The sequence below is a fragment of the Chrysemys picta genome, chromosome 1 (genome assembly GCF_011386835.1).
Source record: "Chrysemys picta bellii isolate R12L10 chromosome 1, ASM1138683v2, whole genome shotgun sequence".
Classification (NCBI taxonomy): Eukaryota; Metazoa; Chordata; order Testudines; family Emydidae; genus Chrysemys; species Chrysemys picta.
The window spans coordinates 91,519,271-91,538,869 of NC_088791.1; the positions used below are offsets into that span (position 1 = coordinate 91,519,271).

Consider the following 19,599-nt stretch of genomic DNA (forward strand, 5'->3'; position numbering starts at 1 on the left):
AGCTGGTCCACAAGGCCATTATCGTCTCATTTCTAGTACGCTTGAAGACCCACTACTTCTGCAGTGCCTACAAAGAAAGAAGCTAGCTGACTCAATCTCTCTCTCCCCCATCTTCCATGTGAAAGAGAGAGACAACAGTGAAGTCCTTACTGGGTTTCATGGAGTCTCTGGCTCTTTTTCTTTATTGGGTTAGAGAAAGCTCTGCTTGGGATAGTAAATCATCTGCTTCTCTAAATCACTGATTTATCTCATTAATGAACTGCTCACATACATGGAGGGAAGAGGGCTGAATGGCAGGTGGGATTGCTGGGAGGGAGGAGTATATGCACACTGGAACTAGCACTGGGAATCGGTATGGGGGGAATGCATAAAGGTTGAATTTGGAAGGGAAGCAGAAGAATTTAGTATCTTTATTTAAAAAAAAACAACAGTCGTGATCCTTGTAAGCTGTTGTGCTATCACCAGGGCCGGCTCCAGGCACCAGCTTAACAAGCAGGTGTTTGGGGCGGCCAAGGGAGAGGGGCGGCACCTGCAGCAATTCGGGGGCGGCAGGTCCCTCACTCCCTCTAGGAGCGAAGGACCTGCCACTGAACTGCCGCCGCGATCGCGGCTTTTTTTTTTTTTTTTTTTTTTGCTTGGGGTGGCAGAAGTGCTGGAGCCGGCCCTGGCTATCACCACTCCACTCACTTCGCTTGTATGTTTTTAGATTGCCAGCTTCCCAGGGCAGGGGCAGTGTCTTCCTTTGTCTGGCCTTTGCAAAGCATTCAGCACATTGTGGGCACTACTCCAATCTAAATAATAAATGACAGATTATCCCCTTAAATCAATCCCTCCCACCTCTTGTTTCCTCTGCTCTCCCCTGCCCCAGCCACACCTGAGGAAGTTGGCAATCCAAAGTGGCAAGTAAGCAGTTTTGTGGCCTGACTACCATTTGGCATGTTGCAGCCACTGCTTCTGGAGGAGGAGACATCTGGGGCCCACAGACCATGCCAAGGGCCAGAGGCACCAATGACCAACATCATGGGCTGCAGCAAAAATAAGTGTACAGGGTAGGAAGGAGTCACAGATAGGAAGAATTCCAAGGAGTGTTTCAAGACAGAGATGGTCTGGGAGGAAGAGCCGGTCTGGGTGACTGAGGAACTGCTTAACATTTCCTCATTTAAAGCACTGTACAAACATTAAGGGATTCTTCACACAGGGAAATTTACTGGCATAACTATACCAGTATAAATTTATAACTAAATTGTCATGGTTATTTTTAGTCAAAGTCATGGACAGGTCATGGGCAATAAACAAAAATTCACAGAAGCTATGACCAGTCTGTGACTTTTGCTGCTGCAGCTCCATGGTTTCCCCCACCACAGTGGTGCTGGGTTCCCGCTTTGCCCACGGTGGCTGGGAGCTGCAGGGTGACCATATTTCCCAAAGAGAAAATGGGACACCCCAGCCGCTTGCCTGAGGCGTCCCCCTTCCCCCCGCATGAGTCTGTCGCCTGTCGCTGGAACCCTGAGGAGGGCCCCTTCAGGAGTCTGTCACCTGTCACTGGAACTTTGCACGGGGCTCAGTCACTTGTCACTGCTGTCGCTGGAACCCTGCCAGGGCCCCACTGGCTGTCAGCTCCAAAGTCCTGCAGCTCCTGGGGCTGAAGCAGAGAATGTCACTGGAGGTCTCTGGAAGTCAGGGATGCCGTGACATAAATGTAGCCTTAGTTATAACTATAGCCACATAATTATACCACCACAGCCACGCTGGTAAATTTCCCTGTGCAGACAAGCCCTAAGGCCAAAAGTGGCAGTGATTTAGGGAGCGTGTGTCAATGTTTGAGTGTCCTACCCGAGACTCTTTAAAGGAGCGTAGTTCCCAGAGGGTGGGTACGCATGGAAGACATTGCTCTCTCTAAGGATAGAAATCCTACCTATGCCATGTATATGCTTATAGCATCATAGAAATGTAGAGCTGGAAGGGACCTCAAGAAGTCATCAATTCCAGCCCCCTGCACTGTGGTAGGACTAACTAAACCTAGACCATCCCTGACAGGTCTTTATCCAGCCTGTTTTTAAAAACCTCCAATGATGGTGCTACCACAACCTCCCTTGGAAGCCTGTTCCAGATCTTAAATACCTTTATAGTTAGAAAGGTTTTCCTAATATCTAACCTAAATCTCCCTTGCTGCAGATGAAGCCCATTACTTCTTGTCCTCCCTTCAGTGAACATGGCCTTTGCAAAGCATTCAGCACATTGTGGGCACTACTCCAATCTAAATAATAAATGACAGATTATCCCCTTAAATCAGTCCCTCCCACCTCTTGTTTCCTCTGTGTTTTCCTTCACTTTTCTCAAGACTAAACATGCCCCCTTTTTTTTTTTCTAACTTTTCATCATAGGTCAAGTTTTTTTAAACGTTTTAGCATTTTTGTTGCTCTCCACTGGACTCTTTCCAATTTGTCCACATCTTTCCAAAAGTATGGTGCCCAGAACTGAACACACTACTCGAACTGAGGCCTCACCAGTGCCACGAAGAGCGGGACAATTACCTCCTGTGTCTTACATATAACACTCCTTTTAATAAACCCCATAATATTAGCCTTTTTCACAGCTGCATCACATTACTGACTCATATTCAATTTGTGATCCACTATAACTCCCAGATCCTTTTCAGCAGTACTACCACCCAGCCACTTATTCCTCAGTTTGTAGTTGTGCATTTGATTTTTCCCTCCTTAGTGATGCACTTTGCACTTGTCTTTATTGAATTTCATCTTGTTGAATTAAGACCAATTCTCCAATTTGTTCAAGTTCATTTTGAAATCTAATCCTGTCCTCCAAAGTGCTTGAAATCCCTCCCAGCTTGGGGTCATCTGCAAGCATGCTCTCTGTCTATGATCAAAATCATTAATGAAAATTGACCCAGACCTAAGACTGACCCCCACGGGTCCCCATTACATACCCCCTCCCAGTATGACAGCAAACCAATAATAACTACTCTTTGAGAATGGTCTTTAACCAGTTGTGCATCCACTTTATAATAATTTCATCTAGATCACATTTCCCCAGTTTGCTTATGAAAATGTCATGCAGGACTGTGTAAAAAAACCTTACTAAAATCAAGTTACATCACATCTACTGCTTCCACCCATCCTCTAAGCCAGTAATCCTGTCAAAGAAGGAAATTAAGTTGGTTTGGCATGATTTGTTCTTGACAAATCCATGCTGACTATTCCTTATAACCCGATTATCCTCTAGGTGCTTACCAGGGCCAGCTTTAGCAAGAGCGGGGCCCGATTCCTGGGGGCGGGGCTTGTCGCAAGCTCCACCCCCAGGAATCGAGCAGCGCTCCGGCCGGGGTTGCCAGTCTTGGGTCCGGACCGGAGCCGCTCGGCGGCTGGAGCCGAGCCATGGGGGCCAGGCCGGACCCGAGCCGAGCCGCGCCGTGGGGGCCGGGCCGCGCCGGACCCGAGCCGCGCCGGACCCGAGCCGCGCCATGGGGGCCACTGCCAGGGCCGGACCCGAGCCGAGCCACGGGGGCCACTGCCAGGGCCGGACCCGAGCCAGACCCGAGCCGCAGGGGCCAGGCCGGGCTGGACCCGAGCCGAGGGGGCCGTGCCGGATCCGAGCCGTGCCGCGGGGGCCGGGCTGGAGCCAAGTAGGCCCAGACCCGCTGGGGCCGGCGCGCTCGGCCGGAACTGGGGCCAGACTGAGACGCGCCTCCCCGGAGCCCTTCTCGCGCCCCCCGCCACCCCAGCTTACCTGGTGCTGCCTGCCCGCCCCTGCTTCTTTTCAGACTTCCCGCGAACCTCTGATTCGCGGGAAGCAGGGGAGGAGCAGGGGGCGGAGCGTTCAGGGGAGGGGAGGAGGGGGAAGTGAGCTGGGGGCAGGGTGGAGAGCTGCGGCGCGGGGCCCTCTTAGCGCGGGGCCCAATTCAGCCAAATCTAGGGTTACCATATTTCAACAAGCAAAAAAGAGGACGGGAGGAGCCCCGCCCTAGCCCCGCCCCTGCCCCTCCCACTTCCCGCCCCCCCAGAACCCCCAACCCTCCCCCCGTTCCTTGTCCCCTGACTGCCCCCTCCTGGGACCCCTGCCCCTAACTGCCCCCCAGGACTCCACTCCCTATCTAAGCCTCCTTGCCTCTTGTCCCCTGACTGCCCCAACCCTTACCCACACCCCCACCCCCAGACAGACCCCTGGGACTCCCACGCCCCATCCAACCACTCCCCACCCCCTGACAGCCCCCCCCCAGAACTCCCAACCCATCTAAACCCCTCTGCTCCCTGTCTCCTGACTGCTCCGATCCCTCTCCCCACTCCTGCCCCCTGACAGCTCCCCCCAGAACTCCCAACCCATCTAAACCCCTCTGCTCCCTGTCCCCTGACTGCTCCGATCCCTCTCCCCACTCCTGCCCCCTGACAGCTCCCCCCCAGAACTCCCAGCCCCCTACCCCCCCCCCGGCTCCTTGTCCCCTGACTGCCCCCTCCTGGGACCCCTGCTCCTAACTGCCCTCCAGAACCCCACCCCCTACCTAAGACTCCCTGTTCCTTGTCCCCTAACTGCCCCCTCCTAAGACCCCCCCCAACTGCCCCCCAGGACCCTACCCCCTACCTGTACCCTGACTGCCCAAAACTTTCTCCACTCCCCCCAAAAAGCCCCCCCCCATTTCTTGACTGCCCCCTCCAGAACCTCCCTGGCACCCTTACCCTGCTGCTCAGAACAGGGTGTTGGGCTCTGTGCCAGCCGGACACATGGCTGAGCTCCCCAGCACAACAAAACCCGGTCCCTGGCCCTGCACAGTGCTGCCGGACTGGGCTGCAGGAGGAGGAGCTGCCGGCTCAGAATGCAGGGAGGAGGAAGCTGCTCCGGAATCCAGCCCGGGACTTTTCTGCAGCCCTCCCAGCCGCTCGCTCTGCTCTGCCGGGGGGGGAGGGGGGAAATCCCGGACATTGTGAGTTATTTACAAATTCCCCCCGGACGCTATTTTTAGCACGAAAAGGAGGACATGTCCGGGTAAATCCGGACGAATGGTAACCCTAGCCAAATCAGCTGAATCGGCCTAAAGCCGGCCCTGGTGCTTACAAACTTATTGTTTAATAATTTGTTCCAGTATCTTTCCAGGTATCTAAGTTAGGCTGACTGGTGTATAATTCCCTGGTACTCTTTGTTCCCCATTTTAAAGATCGGTAGTATGTTTGCCCTTCTGTAGTCTTCTGGGACCTCACCTGTCCTCCAGGAGTTAAAAAATAATTCCTACTGATACCGAGATTGCTTCAGTTAGCTCCATAAGGACTCTAGGCTGCAATTCATCAGGCTCTGCTGACCTGAATACATCTAACTCATCTTTAACCTGTTCTTTCCCTAATTTGGCTTGGATTCTTTTCCCCTTGTTGTTTATATTAATTGTGTCAAGTATCTGGTCACCAATAACCTTTTTAAACAGCTCAGCTTTCTCGATGCCATTAGTTATTAACTCTCCTTCCTCATTAAGAGGATCTACACTTTCCTTCATCTTTCTTTTTATGTATTTAAAGAATCTCTTATTGCCTTTTACATCCTTGGCTATGTGTAATTCATTTTGTGCCTTAGCCTTTCTGATTTTGTTCCTGCATGCTTGTGCTGTTCTTTTGTACGCCTCCTTAGCAATTTGTCCATGTTTCCACATGGTGCAGGATTTCTTTTTGATTTTCATATCATTAAAGAGTTCCTGATGGAGCCATATTGGCTTCTTGCTATTCTTCCTATCTTTCCTTTGCATCGGGATAGTTTGCAATTTTGCCTTTAATATGGTCTCTTTGACAAATTGCCAGCTCTCTCGAACTCCTTTTCCCCTTGGATTTTTTTTCCCCCATGGGACCTTTCCTACCAGTTCTCTGAGTTTGTTAAAGTTTACTTTTTGAAGCCCCTGGTCTTTATTCTGCTGCCCTCACTCATTACTTTCCTCTATCATTTTATGATCACTATCACCCAAATTGCCTCCCATCTTCAGATCCACTACCAATTCCTCCTTGTTGGTGAGAATCAAGTCTAACATACTAGCCCTCTGTTTATTTCCTCTACTTTCCAGAACAAAAAGTTGTCCCTGGTACATTCCAAGGACTTACTGGAAATGTTGTGTTTTGTCGTATTACTTTTCCAGCAGATGTCTGGGTAGTTAAAGCCCCCCATTAATACCAGGGCTTGTGTTTTGGGTATTTCTGTTATTTATTCTAGAAATACCTCATCCACCTCCTCTTCTTGATTTGGTGGTCTATAGTAGGTAGCTGTATCTGATTGTAGTGGGCGACAACTCGGCGGCACGGCACCTGCTGCTGGTCATCCAGGGATTTTCCAGTCTTGGAGCGCCCTCTGCCGGCCGGTAACCCGCTTGCCTCAGGCCCCCCCATGTCCCTCCCAGACCCCAGTTCCCCTTTACCTTGGGTGTCACCCCCTGGCAGTGCCCCCCACTCTCTAGGTCTCCCCACCCAGGGGATCCCCCAACCCTCTACCCCCACCTCATCTCAGTGGCTACTGCCAGTCACCATCTAGTCCTCGCTCACTGGGGCAGACTGCAGTCTATACCACTCATCCTCAGCAAGGGGGATTTGGAGCTGCTACCTTTGCCTACCCTGAGCTGCACCTCTGCAACCCCAGTACCCTTCCTGGCCTTTACCAAGGCCTGCAGCTCCCCAGGCCTTTCCCCAGCCCTGCTCCACTCGACATACCCTGCTGAGCTCCCAAGCAGCCAGGCCCATCTCTCTCCACAGCTAGAGAGAAACTGCCTGTGCTCCTGGCACACAGCCTTTTATAGGGCCCGCTGTGGCCTGATTGGGGCATGGCCCCAGCTGTGGCTGCTTCCCCAATCAGCCTCATCTTTGGCTTGCCGCCCCAGCTCTCTCCCAGGGTAACCCCTTCGGGGCCGGAGCGGGGTCACTACCCCACTATAGTGATGCAAAGAAGGTATTCATAGCCATGGTAGCTAGATACCCAGGACCCTGCCACAACCCATGTGTCCTGCCATTGTCCCCCACAGCACTTACCCCATTGATAGCCTGAGCCCACGGAGATGGGAAAAGGGGGTGGGCAGAGAGGGATCAGGAGCATTTTTTGCTACTTTGTCCCGCCCCCCATGTCCCTTTCTCTGTCATCCCCCTGGTCACCTGCCCCAGATGCTGTGGGTTTTGTCTCTCCCCAACTGCATCTGAAAATAGGCTGCTTTTAAACTGCTCACATCTAGGTGCCTCAGCTTCACTAGAATATGTAAACTAGTGATTTACACATGCCAATATAAACCTAATGGATATTTCTGAACTCCCAGGAAATTCACAGTCACCTTTGAAAATCTTGCCAGGCACTCTGTGGCCCAGGTCTTCAAAGGTATTTAGAAGCCCAACTTCCAGTGGGAGTTAAGCTCCTACATATCTTTCAAGATCTGGTTCTGTATGCTCAGGCATCTTGAGGGCAACCAAACACCCCCCTGAAAGCCCCCTGAGCTCCCAATCAAAGCTAGTTGGAAAATGTCCATCAAAACCATTTTCTGACAGACAAGGCCATTTTTGTCAAAAATCAAAATATATTAAAAAAAATGTGTATATTCCAAGGAAAATTCTTGCAGAAAAAATATTTTGAAGTGAAAATATCTTCATTCTGGAAAAATGTTTTGTAATTTGTCATTTTTGTTTCTGCATTTTGACATTTTGTTTCTTTTTTTTCCATTTGTATTTTATTTGTATGTTTACATTATTTCATGACATGCCGGTGGGAACAGTGCATAATATAATAATTTGCACTACTGCTGATAAAGTCAGACCTGGCAGCTGTAAGAGTGGTCCTATTGGGTTCCGCAGCCTTAGGGGAGGATCCACAAGGTCCAGGAACTCGAATAATTACGGGGGGAAACCAAAAATGTAACAGGGGCAGATGTGAAGGTCAAAGGGTCAAAGAAAGGGAACCTGAAGGGGACACCGAGCAGAGAATCCCGGACAGCACCCACTGCTCCTCGAAGATGTCAAGGGAGCCAACGGGTGCCTCCCAGAGTAACTCTGCTGGATACATGAATGGAGGGAGGACCGGAAATAGGCCCCACAGTTGCAAAGAACCCCATCAGCCAGCCCCCTTTCTACGTATTGTAGATGGCCACTTTGGCCATCGCCAGGAGGAGGTTGACGAAGAGGTCCCGTGACTTTGTGGGGCCACAGATAGAGTGTGTGTATATGAAAAGGTGAGGGGAAAAGTGTAGCCAGAAATGTAAAAGGATGTTACAGAACAGGGGCCGGAACAGGGGCTGCAACCTGGCACACTCCAGATATACGTGCACCAGGGTCTCCCTCATGCCGCAAAAGGGGCAGATGTCGGGGATGGGGGTGAACCGCTCCAAGTACATGCCAGTGCTCACGGCTCCATGAAGGAGCCACCAACTAATATCCCTGGCAGGCCTTGGGACTAGGGTGGAATATAGTCTGGCCCACTGGGATTCCTCACTCTCAACAGGTGGCAATAGGTCCTGCCACTTCGTATCGGGGTGGGACACAAGGGTGAGGAAATGAAGGATGAGAAGCATGAGTGTGTACAGATGTTTCCTTGGCGTGGTCTGGAAGTGAACCGGCTGCAAATCGTGCAGCCGGCTCCCCGGTGTATGGGTGGGACAACCAGAAGGACTCATGGGGCAGAGGCCTGATGGAAAGGTCCGGAGGGCCCGGGGTGCAGGGTGGGTGAGGAGTACCCTCCCACAGGACCCAGTCAAGGTAAACCCGAGCAGCGGGCAGTAAGGCTGTCCTCACCTCCTGAAGTATGCGCCGGGGACTATGAAGGGTGAAGAGTCCCACGTGCTGAGTGAGCATCAGGGGATACACCTAGTCTCCCCGGTCATAGTCCAGGAGGTCTCCGACCCTGGTGACTTCTGCCAGGACCAACCTCTGGCGCACCATGGGGAACTCTGCCACCTGCACACGGAGCTGGGGGTTGTGTAGCAGGGGCTCCGCGAGGAGATCAGCCCCCACGGTGGCCGCCACAGACCTGGTCATTGAAAACAGCTTCCAGGTCCGGAGGAGGTCCTTGTAGAAGACCGGCAGCCTGGAGAGGTCTCCTGGAAGACCTCTTGGATGGAGATAAAGGAGCTGCCAGTCATATCAGAGCCCTCGGAAGCAGCGCAGGAAGGCGTGCACCAACGTGCTCCAAGCTGGAGTACCTGCACCACAGAGGAGTCTCTGCAGAGCCTGGAGGCGAAGACATGGACCTGAGTGCACAGACATGTCAGGCCCTGTCCTCCCTTCTCCAGGGGGAGATGGAGAACCCCTGCAGAGACCCAGTGCAGTCCTGGCCAAAAGAACTCCAGAACCAGCTTCTGAATATCGGTCAGGAATCCCGGGGCTGGGACCAGGGTGTCGAGCCGATGCCTGTCCATGCTGGACAGGACTAGCTGATTGAGAACCAGTGCCCTCCCTCACAGGGAGAGGCACCGGAGTAGCCCCGTCCACCTCCACAGCCAGTCAGACACCCTGCCCTCCAACCCCACTGTAAGAGTGGTGGAAGGCAGATATATCCATCCTAGAATTGTGAAGTTCCTAGGAACTGAAAAAAAGGTTACCTCAGGTTAGTTAGAGACACCTGAGTCCAATTAGGACCCACTGGCAACCTTTATAAACATCCCCTTTCCAGTGAAATGGGGAAGAGAGAGAAGAAACAAGTGGCAGCAGGGAGAAAAGAACTGTTCTCCCTGTACTTCTGTTTGGGGAAGTGCTGGCCACCAGAAGCCAGCATAACAAGCAGTGCTCAGGCGGAGGCAAGGAGATGTATTTCTTTTGTGTTGTGGGGTTTTTTGCTTACGAGAACTACTCAGGTCAGCCCTGAGGCCCACCTTGTAAATACTGTGAATAAACCAAAGTTAAGAATTAAAAACCTCCATAGTAGGACTGATCTACTCCAGCTCCCTCATCCCATCCCCCTGCCAGAGGGAGAAACACTGAGGCTGACATGGTGAAAGAGGTGTCTGGATATACGTGTCATGGTATGACATCATAGAATAGTTTAAATATTCTATTTTTATTTTATTTTAAACTCATTAAGGGCAGCTGCTACTTAGTACTTATTGGAACCTCTGCTCTTCTCGAGCAAAGCGACTCCTCTTTGTGTTGCAATGAAACAGTGTAACACTTTGAAAGTTTCAGCTATGATGTCATATAATATGCCTGTAGCAATGCATATTACTACCAACATGGCATGACTGAATGCATAAATAATAAACTATAACAATGAAAAAAACCTTTAAATAAAATAAAAATAAAAAGGAAATTTGGAAACAAAATTCAAATTTCCCAGAACTGACATTTTTCAGATTTTCTGTCTTGTGGGAAATTTCAGAAATATTTGGTTTTGATTCCAGATCAGAAGAAAAGACATTTCAAAATGTCAACATTTCCTGCAAATGAGAAATTCCAACTTTCAACCAGCTCTATGCCTAGTCCCAACCTGGGAGCCCAGTTAGGGCCCTGATTGGCTAGTATTGCTGATGTCATTGTGCTGTCACAGCAAGCCATGGGCGCCTGATGAGAGGATTGCAGAAATGTCTTGAGTGAACCTTGAAGCTGGGGGACAGGGGAAGGAGGCAAGGACATTCCGAGCCAGGGATAATAGCTGTGCCCGGAGAGCCAAGCATCATATTGCAGTGAGGTTTCGATAACCCCAGCGTGGCTGAGCACCAGGCCGAACCTGAGCACCCAGTGTAGTTTAGGCACCCCAGTACCAAGAGCAGATTTTCAAGGAACCGGCACTGCCCACACTCTGCTTTGAAAACATCCCTTTTGTCTGAGGGCCCAAGTCTTCTCCAGAGCACTCATAGGAGCCCTTTGAAAAGTCCCTCACACATGACTTGCCAAGGCCACCCAGTGAGTCAGTGGCAAAGGCAGGATCAGGACTCGTGGATTCCTGATGCTTAGTCCTGCGCTCCAGCCCACACAGCTTCCTACAGCTTTGGTGAGGAAGAGAAACCCAAACATTTGGTGGATCCAAGATCCATTTAGCCTTCATCCAATCCTTGCCTGCAGGGGAAAGGGCTGTCGGGAAGAAATCACCCTTCCCTGCTTTTCTAAACTGAGAAGGTGCATTATAAGTTATTTGCTCCTTCCTCTGGAGCATCCAACATTAGTCCGGTGTGCAGAGTGGACAGGAGACTGGATGGACCATTGGTCTGACGCAGCCTAGCAATTCTTATCTCTTTATACAAAAGAAAGGCTGCAGTAGCCCCAAGGTTGAGGCAATAGCTGGTGAGTTGAGATTTTCTCAGCTGGAAGTCACTCTTCTGCACATCACAACTAGTTTGTGATTTTTATGCTGACAAAGCATCCCTCAAGGCTGCTGTCGTCTTTTTCCAGCTTTCTCAAAGCTGTTGCCAGCCAGGAAAGTCCAGATATCAGATGAAACATGCAGAGCTCAACCAGCCAGCTCTCCTGCTCCCTTTGCTTACCCTGCTACTCCTTCTCCTTGATATCCCAGTCATGGGCATCCCTGCAGCTCTGCCAATGCCCATCAGTCCTCACCCAGATGCTCCCCAATATCATGTTGTCTCCGAGCCCACAAAGTGCTGCCACTGCACCTTGTTCCTGAGCTGCAGCAGGAGACTAGACATCCCTGCTACCTGGGATTGTCCTAGTTTGAGTAGGAAAGTGGTTTTAGTTCACTGTGGATTAAGCTACAGAGGACTAAGGCCACTTTCCTTCTGAATGAGAGCATCCACACAGAAACTAAATGCACTTGAACTAATGTGCTTTAACCTCACACCTTATGTTAGTTCACCTTAGCTTTCCTGACTGTCCCAGTGTAGACAAGCCCTGAGACACAAGCTGGGACCAGCCTGGCTTTCAAGAGTTCCTTGGTTTTCCAACAAAATGGAAGTTGGGTCTGTTCTTTTCTGGAACTCAAGGGGGAAGCCTCTTGCATTCAATTGTTAGTGAAGTATAGGCTTAGATAAGACCAAATATACATGTTGACTCTTTGTTTTACATCCTTTTCTCTAATGCTTTGTTCCATGTGCTAATAAACATAGAGAGACAAGGTGAGTGAGACTTCTATTGGTGAGAGAGGCCTAATAAACATAGTTGTTATAAGAAGGCTGTTGGTCACTATAGCACCGATTCCCCAAGGGAAGAGATGCAGGTGTCCAGTCAGACCTGCACGGTGACGGGGTGTTGTACCCAGATCCCGGTCCAAGAGGGAGAATTGCAAGATGCCCCTCAAGGATAGATAAGGGCACAAGGCTGAACACTGAGGGGGTGCAATCAAAGGGACTGGAAAGGGGACTGAGGTGCAGCTAGCCCTGTGACCGTGACACTTAAAGCACATTGAGATCTATGGATGAAAAGCACTACATAAGTGCTAATAATGAATAATTGTGACTGCTGCTATTCAACATAATTAATATTCATTCATCTAGCATGTCCATCACTGTTATATTTACAGCAGCCACCCAAAGCTGGATGTAGCCCCACAAACTCATTACACATAGGCTGCTGAACAGAGATCAGATGGTAAGGACTTTCAATCATCACTGCCCCAGGGGAAGATTAGAACCAGTAACCTAGATATGAAAGGCTCCTTATCCCCTCCCCCCGCCTTCCTGTTCTTTGTCTGAATGGCAAAAGGAGTGAGGGGTGGAAACATTCAATCACAAAGAATCCAGCCTCTAGGAACAAACTGCTATTTATTACTCAGGCAATACAGCTATAGCTTTACTGTATATCTCCTTCCACTCAATAAGGGCCTGATCCTGACACTGAAGCCAAGGGCAAAGCTCCCAATAGTCCAGATTCCCATTTACACTACAGCTCCCTTACACTGCCCTGGCAACGTAATTACACCTACACACACTTTAAGGCCCTTTTTACACTGCCAGGGTGGAATAAAGGGGTCTTCTTAGTGTGCAAATCAGAATCTGGCCCTCCACGCATTAGTGTATGCCCCTGAGAAAGCGAGTGGCTATTGTTTAAGCCAAATCTCCATGTGGTTTGCAGACATTAACATTTGTTAATTCAGACCTAGAGAAATGTCATAGTTAATCATTTTTTCTCGCTTGTCTAAGCTTTAGAAGAGATGCCTTTCATTTTTATCTAGGTCCCAGGGTTACCAGGGGGCCATTTATTCCAGCATGTACGTCCGTACAATACAAACAATGTATAGTGCAGGACAATCCAATCTAAATCATTAGACTAGGAGGCCACAAATCAGTTCATTTCCCCCCCCCCACCCCCCCCACTAAGGACAAGGGTATCTCAAGTAGGACAGAGAGACTTATTCCAGCTCTTCGGGGCTGCTACATTCTCCCCAAACCCAGCCTTCCTTAATATGCCTTTAATAACCACCCGGTTTACCAGGGCCAGACCGTAGCCCATCTCTCTCCAATCTGCAGTGAAATCTAGCACGCTGAAGCCTCACTGAAAATACAGAAACTAGAAAGGAGGAAGAACTATTAGGTCATCTCCCCCACTCCACCTCAGCTGCAGTACGAGGGTTCTCGATTCTCTAGGTTGAAATGGCTTAGGCAACCGGGGCTCCCTTGGAAAGCTGTTCCATGCTCTGACAGGACTGACCTGAAGAAGAGCTCTGTGTAAGCACCAGTGTTTGTCTCTCTCACCAACTGAAGTTGGTCCAATACAAGATATTACCTCACCCACCTTGTGTCTCTAAGATCTCACCATTGGGGCATTCCCCCCGAGCATGTCCTACCCCTGGGCCAGTCCTCAGGAGGAAGCTATGCTCTCCCATGCCTGCCCCTCAGCCCCACATCAGCACACACCTCTCTTCTCCATGCTGCCAATCTCCCCAGAGCCCCCAAGCTCTTGGCTGCACTCTGTCTCCCACCCTCATGCCCCAAAGGGTTTGTTGCACAGTTGTGCCACGAGGCAGCCTGGAGAGTGCTCTGCCCTGGAGCCCAGGAGTATGGGTTTCCAATCCCATGTCAGCCTAAGGGCCCGCATCCATGTCTGGGTTTCCTTGCCTGCCCACTGAGTCCCACTTGGATGCTTGGGGATTAGAACAGGACATTCCCATTGCCCAGAGCGCAATCATCTGCAATCGACAAGGGCCAAGCCAGCTACAAAGCAGCTTGCGGTTTCTCCCACCTCTGGGCCAGCTGCTGGGGTTATTTCCCTCCTTCAGAGCAGCCTTGGTGACTGCTATTTACCATCACCAGCACAACCGCCCCGCTCTCTCCTGGACACCAGAATTTTGCCATCAAGAGGAAAAAGGCATAAAGAAAACGTTCTCTCTCCTATCTGCAGCACTGGCAAGTCACCATTCTGTGTGTGCGCGTGTGTAGGGAGCGATATGCCGGCAACATCAGGGGATCCCTCCAGCATCCCTGAGCCCTGACAAAACCATGCCAGTGTGCAAGCATCAGCATGGACCACCTACCTTTGAACATGAATCTTTCTTTGTCTCTGAATATGCTCCCAAGCGGTGGCTTCCCCCACACACACACACTTTTCTCTCCTGACACCGGTGCAGTGTGGCTGTCTCAGAGGTTCTGCTTTTCTTTCTCACTTTCTCCTTCTCTCTCTTTTTTTCTCTCCTCCACTAGATGTTTCAGATAAGCAGGGATGCTGCTGCTGCTGCCGCTGCCATGGTCATATCATGTGACCTGAATATTAAACATCCCTGCAAAATCTCCCCCACTCTCTCCCTCCCTCCTCTCCTAGGATCCAAAGCTTCATCCCAGCTGCTGCTGCAAGACCCCGGCTGGATTGGTGGTCACAAGAGGGTGTGCTTGCTGCTGGGGACGGGAGGTGCTGTGATGAATGGATTAGATGTGCCCTGAATATGCTCCCCCCGCCATACACAAACTCGTTCCCTCCCTCCTCTCCTTCCCTATTCCCAGGCGGTTTTCATATGCTTCTGTCTATGGAGCATCTCTAGCCACAGCCACTTGTTTATGCAGAGAGATTTAACCCTTCGCCGGGCTGCTGAAGGGGTTTCGCAAAGAGAGGACTGAGAACAGGTTGGGAGATTTTAAGCATGTGGGGAGTGTCAATTCCAAGGCCTGACTCCAATCTCACTTACACCAGGGACAATCAGGAGTCACTCTATTGAAGCCAATCAGGCTTCCAGCTGGGGGGCTTTCAAAGCCTTTTGCCTGGTAAGTGGATGTCTGGTTGTTGGCCAGAGGCAGAGAGTGGGCCATCCTCTGTGGGGCGGGAGGGAAGAGAAAAGCAGTGTCTGTAGGCCAATGCCTGTGTGTCAGCCAGGGAAAGGAGACACGTATCTTTGTGTCACTGTGCATACACTGTCTCCCTCCAGGTGCCTATAGGCATCTGTGTCTGTCTGGATCTTTGTGCACATGTCACTGTGAGTATATGCATGTGGTTGAAGATGGGTATCTACGTGGATGTGACTAGCGTGTATCTCTGTGAGGGATGTTGGGTCTGGATCTCTGCTGTCTTCCTCCTGGTGTAATCCTGTGAAAAACTGGCCTGATTCTCTACTCTCCTGTGATCTGTATGCTGCTCCAGTGATACACAAGGCCATACAGTGGCCAAAAACTGACACCCACTGCCCCCCCGTCAGAACAAGTGTCAGCTGTTTGGCATACAGCTGGCAGAACAATTCTATGCCACCCTTCCTTGCAGCTTCTGATACAAGGAAATGCCAGGGGCGGAGATGAAGTGGGAGGGAGCCTGAGAATACTGCTTTCCACTTGTTCACAATTGCAGGCCATGGGTGGTCCAAATAGGAGTTAGAATAGCCCCAAGTCTGCTCTAGTTTACACTGGGGGCTGCACAGGTGCTTGAACAGAGTCATAGGGTGTGTCTGCACACTAGCACCCCCTAGTGGCCAAGCATAGTGCTGTAGGCACACCCATGCCTCAGTTTCCCCTCATCCAGTTTTTCTGTCTCTCCCAGGGATTCACATGGTTCTGCCCTCGGACTGTGCCATTCTCAGAGTTCAGTCCCTTTCTGGGGAAACAAAAATCCAAACAAAAGTCCCAAACAAACAAAAGGTTCTTCCGTCCTCTGGGGCTCCTCTTCACCCCACCGCCTGGCTCAGCTCCCCATCCCTTCTGAGTTACCTTTAAGTCACTCTGGCTCTGGGATACAGCCCTGACTCCCAGCCTCCTTCCCTAAAGGCTTCCTCTCAGTCTCAGCCCCTTTGAGCAATCTTTCTCTCTTCCCTGCTCTGCACCTGGGCACTGACTCCAAGGCCAGGCTACTACAGACCTTCTCTAGACCCTGCCACAAGAGCCCAACTTACTCCCTATGGTTCCTCCAAAGGGAATTTTCTCAGCAATTGTTTTAAGCCCAGGTGTTTAAGGCAGTCACCCGACCCCAATTAGTCCAGCCCCCTTAGGCTGGTAGGCAGATAATTAAGGCACACGTGGGGCTCTTTGAACAGGCCTGGCTGGCCCAGGCTTCTTGTCCCCTAAAGGAGCAGGCCACCTGTCACAGAGCGTATCAGGAAATGCAAAGGTGGCTTTGCTCCGTACTGTGGCTCTGTGACCAGCACAGGGATGGAGGAGCATAGCCCCTGGCCAGGGAGTGCAAAGTGGGTTTAAAACACTATCAGATCAGAAGGGCAGCACTGTACACTGACTGTGCCCAGCAGCAAACAGCTGCACAAAAATCAGGCCTCTTGTCTCTGCCAAATAGTGGCCCAAGAGAGGGAATTTAGAGGCCAACTAAAAATCAAATCTCTACATTCCACTTTCGGGATATGATGCCTGTCCGTCTATTTGTGATGCTCCTGGCAACGCAGTATCTAGGCACCACAGATAAGATTAAGAAAACCAATGTCCATCTGGCAAGGCCGTACCCTCCGTTCCTCCCATGATCTGTGCCACTTTCTTACGTGGGATTATCCTGCTGTTTATCTGCCAGAGAAACACTGCCAAGCTGCTCTGCCATCGCCGTGCCTGGAGGATAGTCTGTTCAAAGAGATGTGTTTGAAACCTGGCCATGAAGGCTCATCCTGATCTCCAGTGACATGGAATTCCACAGCGGAGGGCGTTCCACTGAGAATGCCCCAGACCTCACCTGGGGCTCCATCAGGTACAATGTCTCCATCAGTCGCAGCTGTCCTGATGTGGTGAGACAGGAATCTCTGAGATAGCTAGGGCCTAAAACCCAGTGAGGACTACAGAGCATTCCTCTGTTTGGCTAAAGGGGGCATTCAGCGCTTTGCCGCCTAAAAAGAATCAACTGTATTTTCACTTCAGGACCCCCCACACACACACACACAGTCACAATGGCTGAGATCCGGGGGGAGCACAGGGCTGGCCCATGGAGATGCCAGTCAGGGCTGGCAGGGTTAGTTCTTTTGTGAGGTTTTTGAAAACCTCCTTTTTTAAAATGTAAAAAGAAAAAAGAAAATTAGATACCACTTTCTATTAAGGGAACATTCAGAAGTTGCTTAAAAACAATTGCTAGCTAGATTAACTAGGATAACATCTAGAATAACTTCTTCGGACGTGCTGGTAACCATCTATTACACACAGTACAGATGCACCATGCTCACAACATCTATTAATCATCTATCAACCCTTTATATACTTTTATAAATGATGAACCGTTAAGATTATGCAGTGTGACTGGAAATGTGAAGAAGGAAAATTGCCACCCCCACTCCCGGTTGATGTAATGCTCCGTCAGGACTGTCTGGTAGCTGGGACTTCACCACATGAAACACCATGATGGAACCCCATGAAAGATGAAACCTCAGGGCTAAACCCTCATGCCTGTTTCTACCTCCATGCCCCAGCATGTTTCAGGACAAGACCCCAAACTCAACCCAGTCTAGCTGCCCTCTTTGGACTTACATGCTGGCCCAGTTGTGTCCATCACAGAAGACATCATGGTATCTGCAGCAGAGAGTTGGCCCCCCAGAGCCAGCCCCTGAGCACACAGCTCAGGAATGGGACTTGGGGTATTCCCACATCCAAGTGGCCCTTGGAGAATTCCCATGCCAAGTGGGTCACTGTATCTCTCGGTAGCCATGTGGTCCTCTTGACCAGCTGCTGTCATGGATGAGTTCATGGGATGTTTCCCCTTGACTTGGGGATGTGGCAGAGGAGGAAGTAGGGTAGCACGGGCCAAGCATCTCTGGAAATCTGGACCTGAGGGAAGCAATGTGGTGGGCATCTCTGACCCTGGATATGCAGCACTGATTTGCCCATCATGCCAGATATTTGTTTGCTCCTCCATGCAGCCAAGAGGCACTCTTGGGGACATGGCTTGTACTCCAGGTAATGGCTGCAGATTCGACAAGGGCAGTTCCCCTCCTGGTGCTTCCTTCCCCAGTAGACAGTGGAGCTTTCTCCTTGCAGAGGCTGGTGGGAGCAGTTGCCGGTCAGGTGGAGGTGCACAGCCGCTCCGGCGGAGGGTAAATGAGATGGAGCTCAGCTTCCGTGGTGCCAAACCATTAGAAGTAGTCCACGGAAGGGACCTGGATGAAGGGGGAAGAGGGCACGGGATGGGCAGCCCGGTGCTACTCAGCTCCCTTGGGCCTGCAAGCCTAGAGTTAGGCCTGGCACTCATTCTCCCCTTTGCAAGTCGACTCTGCCCTGCGGTGTCCTGGCTGAAGGAGTCAGGATGCGTTTCCTTTCTCAGCTTGGGGCTGAGAGGCGCCGGTCCCCCTCCTCCCACCGGCCGGGCTGATAAACCTGGGATGCGGCTGGAGCTGGAGCAGGCTCCCGGAGTTGGAATACATCTGCGGACCCTGTGAGGGGAAGGAGCGAAGTCCTTGTCCATCCTAAACTCTTGGCGCTTTTATGCTTCCTAAAGAAACAAGTTCAAAGGGAGCATCAGTCTTCACCTACAAGGCTTACTGCTGGCAGAAGGGCTTGGACTGGCCGGGCAGTGACATTACAGGTTTCCCCATGTGCTGTCCTCTGCCCAGTGTGCCTCAACTCTGCCCTGGCAGATAGCAAATATAAGAGCAGTCAAGTAGGGCTTCAAGCCACATGCTTCTGGGCACACACTAATCCCCAGCTGGGACCAGGAAGAATTTCCCCCACACCCTCCATAACTGTACTATTGGGAGGAAGTGTTACCTTGCCTTTCTCTGCAGTGTCCTGCATCCTGGATACTGATCAGGTGCAGCAGTTCTTAGGTCAAGTCAAAATCAGCTCAAGGAAGGCTCAGATTTACCCAGCCCTTTGTCCTCTTCAGCTGACTCTCAGAGGAGAGTCTGATAATGAAGGGGAAATTTAAGAGCTTACCTGGCTCTTGGACTTCAGCAACTGAGGGTAGACTGTCAGCGGGGACCAAGCAGCTGATGTCCCAGATCCCTCAGCCGGTGAAAGGAACATTCCACATTTCTGAGAGGGGGCAGCTGTGACCAAATCTCCCACAGACTGTGTTGGATCCAGCTGGGAGATTTTAACCACATCAGTGCTTAGCAGGAGCATTGATCACAAGATGTTCAGATCTCCTGGCTTCTGTCCTGGCTGAGCCAGCCACAGAAAATGCACCAGAGCCCTTCCTCCTGCCATCCATCCTTCCTGATCTCTCTCTCCTTCTCTCTCTTCATTGTAGGAAGTTTTTCCCAGCTTTGTTAAAAGTAAGTGGGAGAGAAAGAGACTTGGAGAGCTTGGGGTGGAACACAGCTGGCCCCAACAGCAAGAGGGAGTGGGCAGAGAGTGAATGAGAGCACTCA

At 50.9% G+C, this 19,599-nt stretch overlaps 1 protein-coding gene across 9 annotated transcripts in view; it reads right to left on the bottom strand.

The window, feature by feature from the left end:
* SEPTIN3 (septin 3) overlaps positions 1-19,599 on the bottom strand; it is a 52,279-nt gene that overhangs the window by 22,939 nt on the left and 9,741 nt on the right. For 2 of the 9 annotated variants that reach the window (XM_065562933.1, XM_065562910.1), the window contains exon 1: positions 17,762-18,834. The exons of 1 other annotated variant lie outside the window; for it this stretch is intronic. In XM_065562933.1, coding sequence (XP_065419005.1) covers positions 17,762-18,692 — 931 coding nt within the window. In that variant the 5' untranslated portion in view covers positions 18,693-18,834. Of the gene's footprint in view, positions 1-1,536; positions 1,618-6,689; positions 6,711-14,367; positions 14,814-17,761; positions 18,835-18,994; positions 19,114-19,162; positions 19,294-19,599 lie in introns of those variants that run through there. 6 more of the 9 variants (XM_065562919.1, XM_065562925.1, XM_005302618.5 and 3 more) reach the window with 6 other exon arrangements.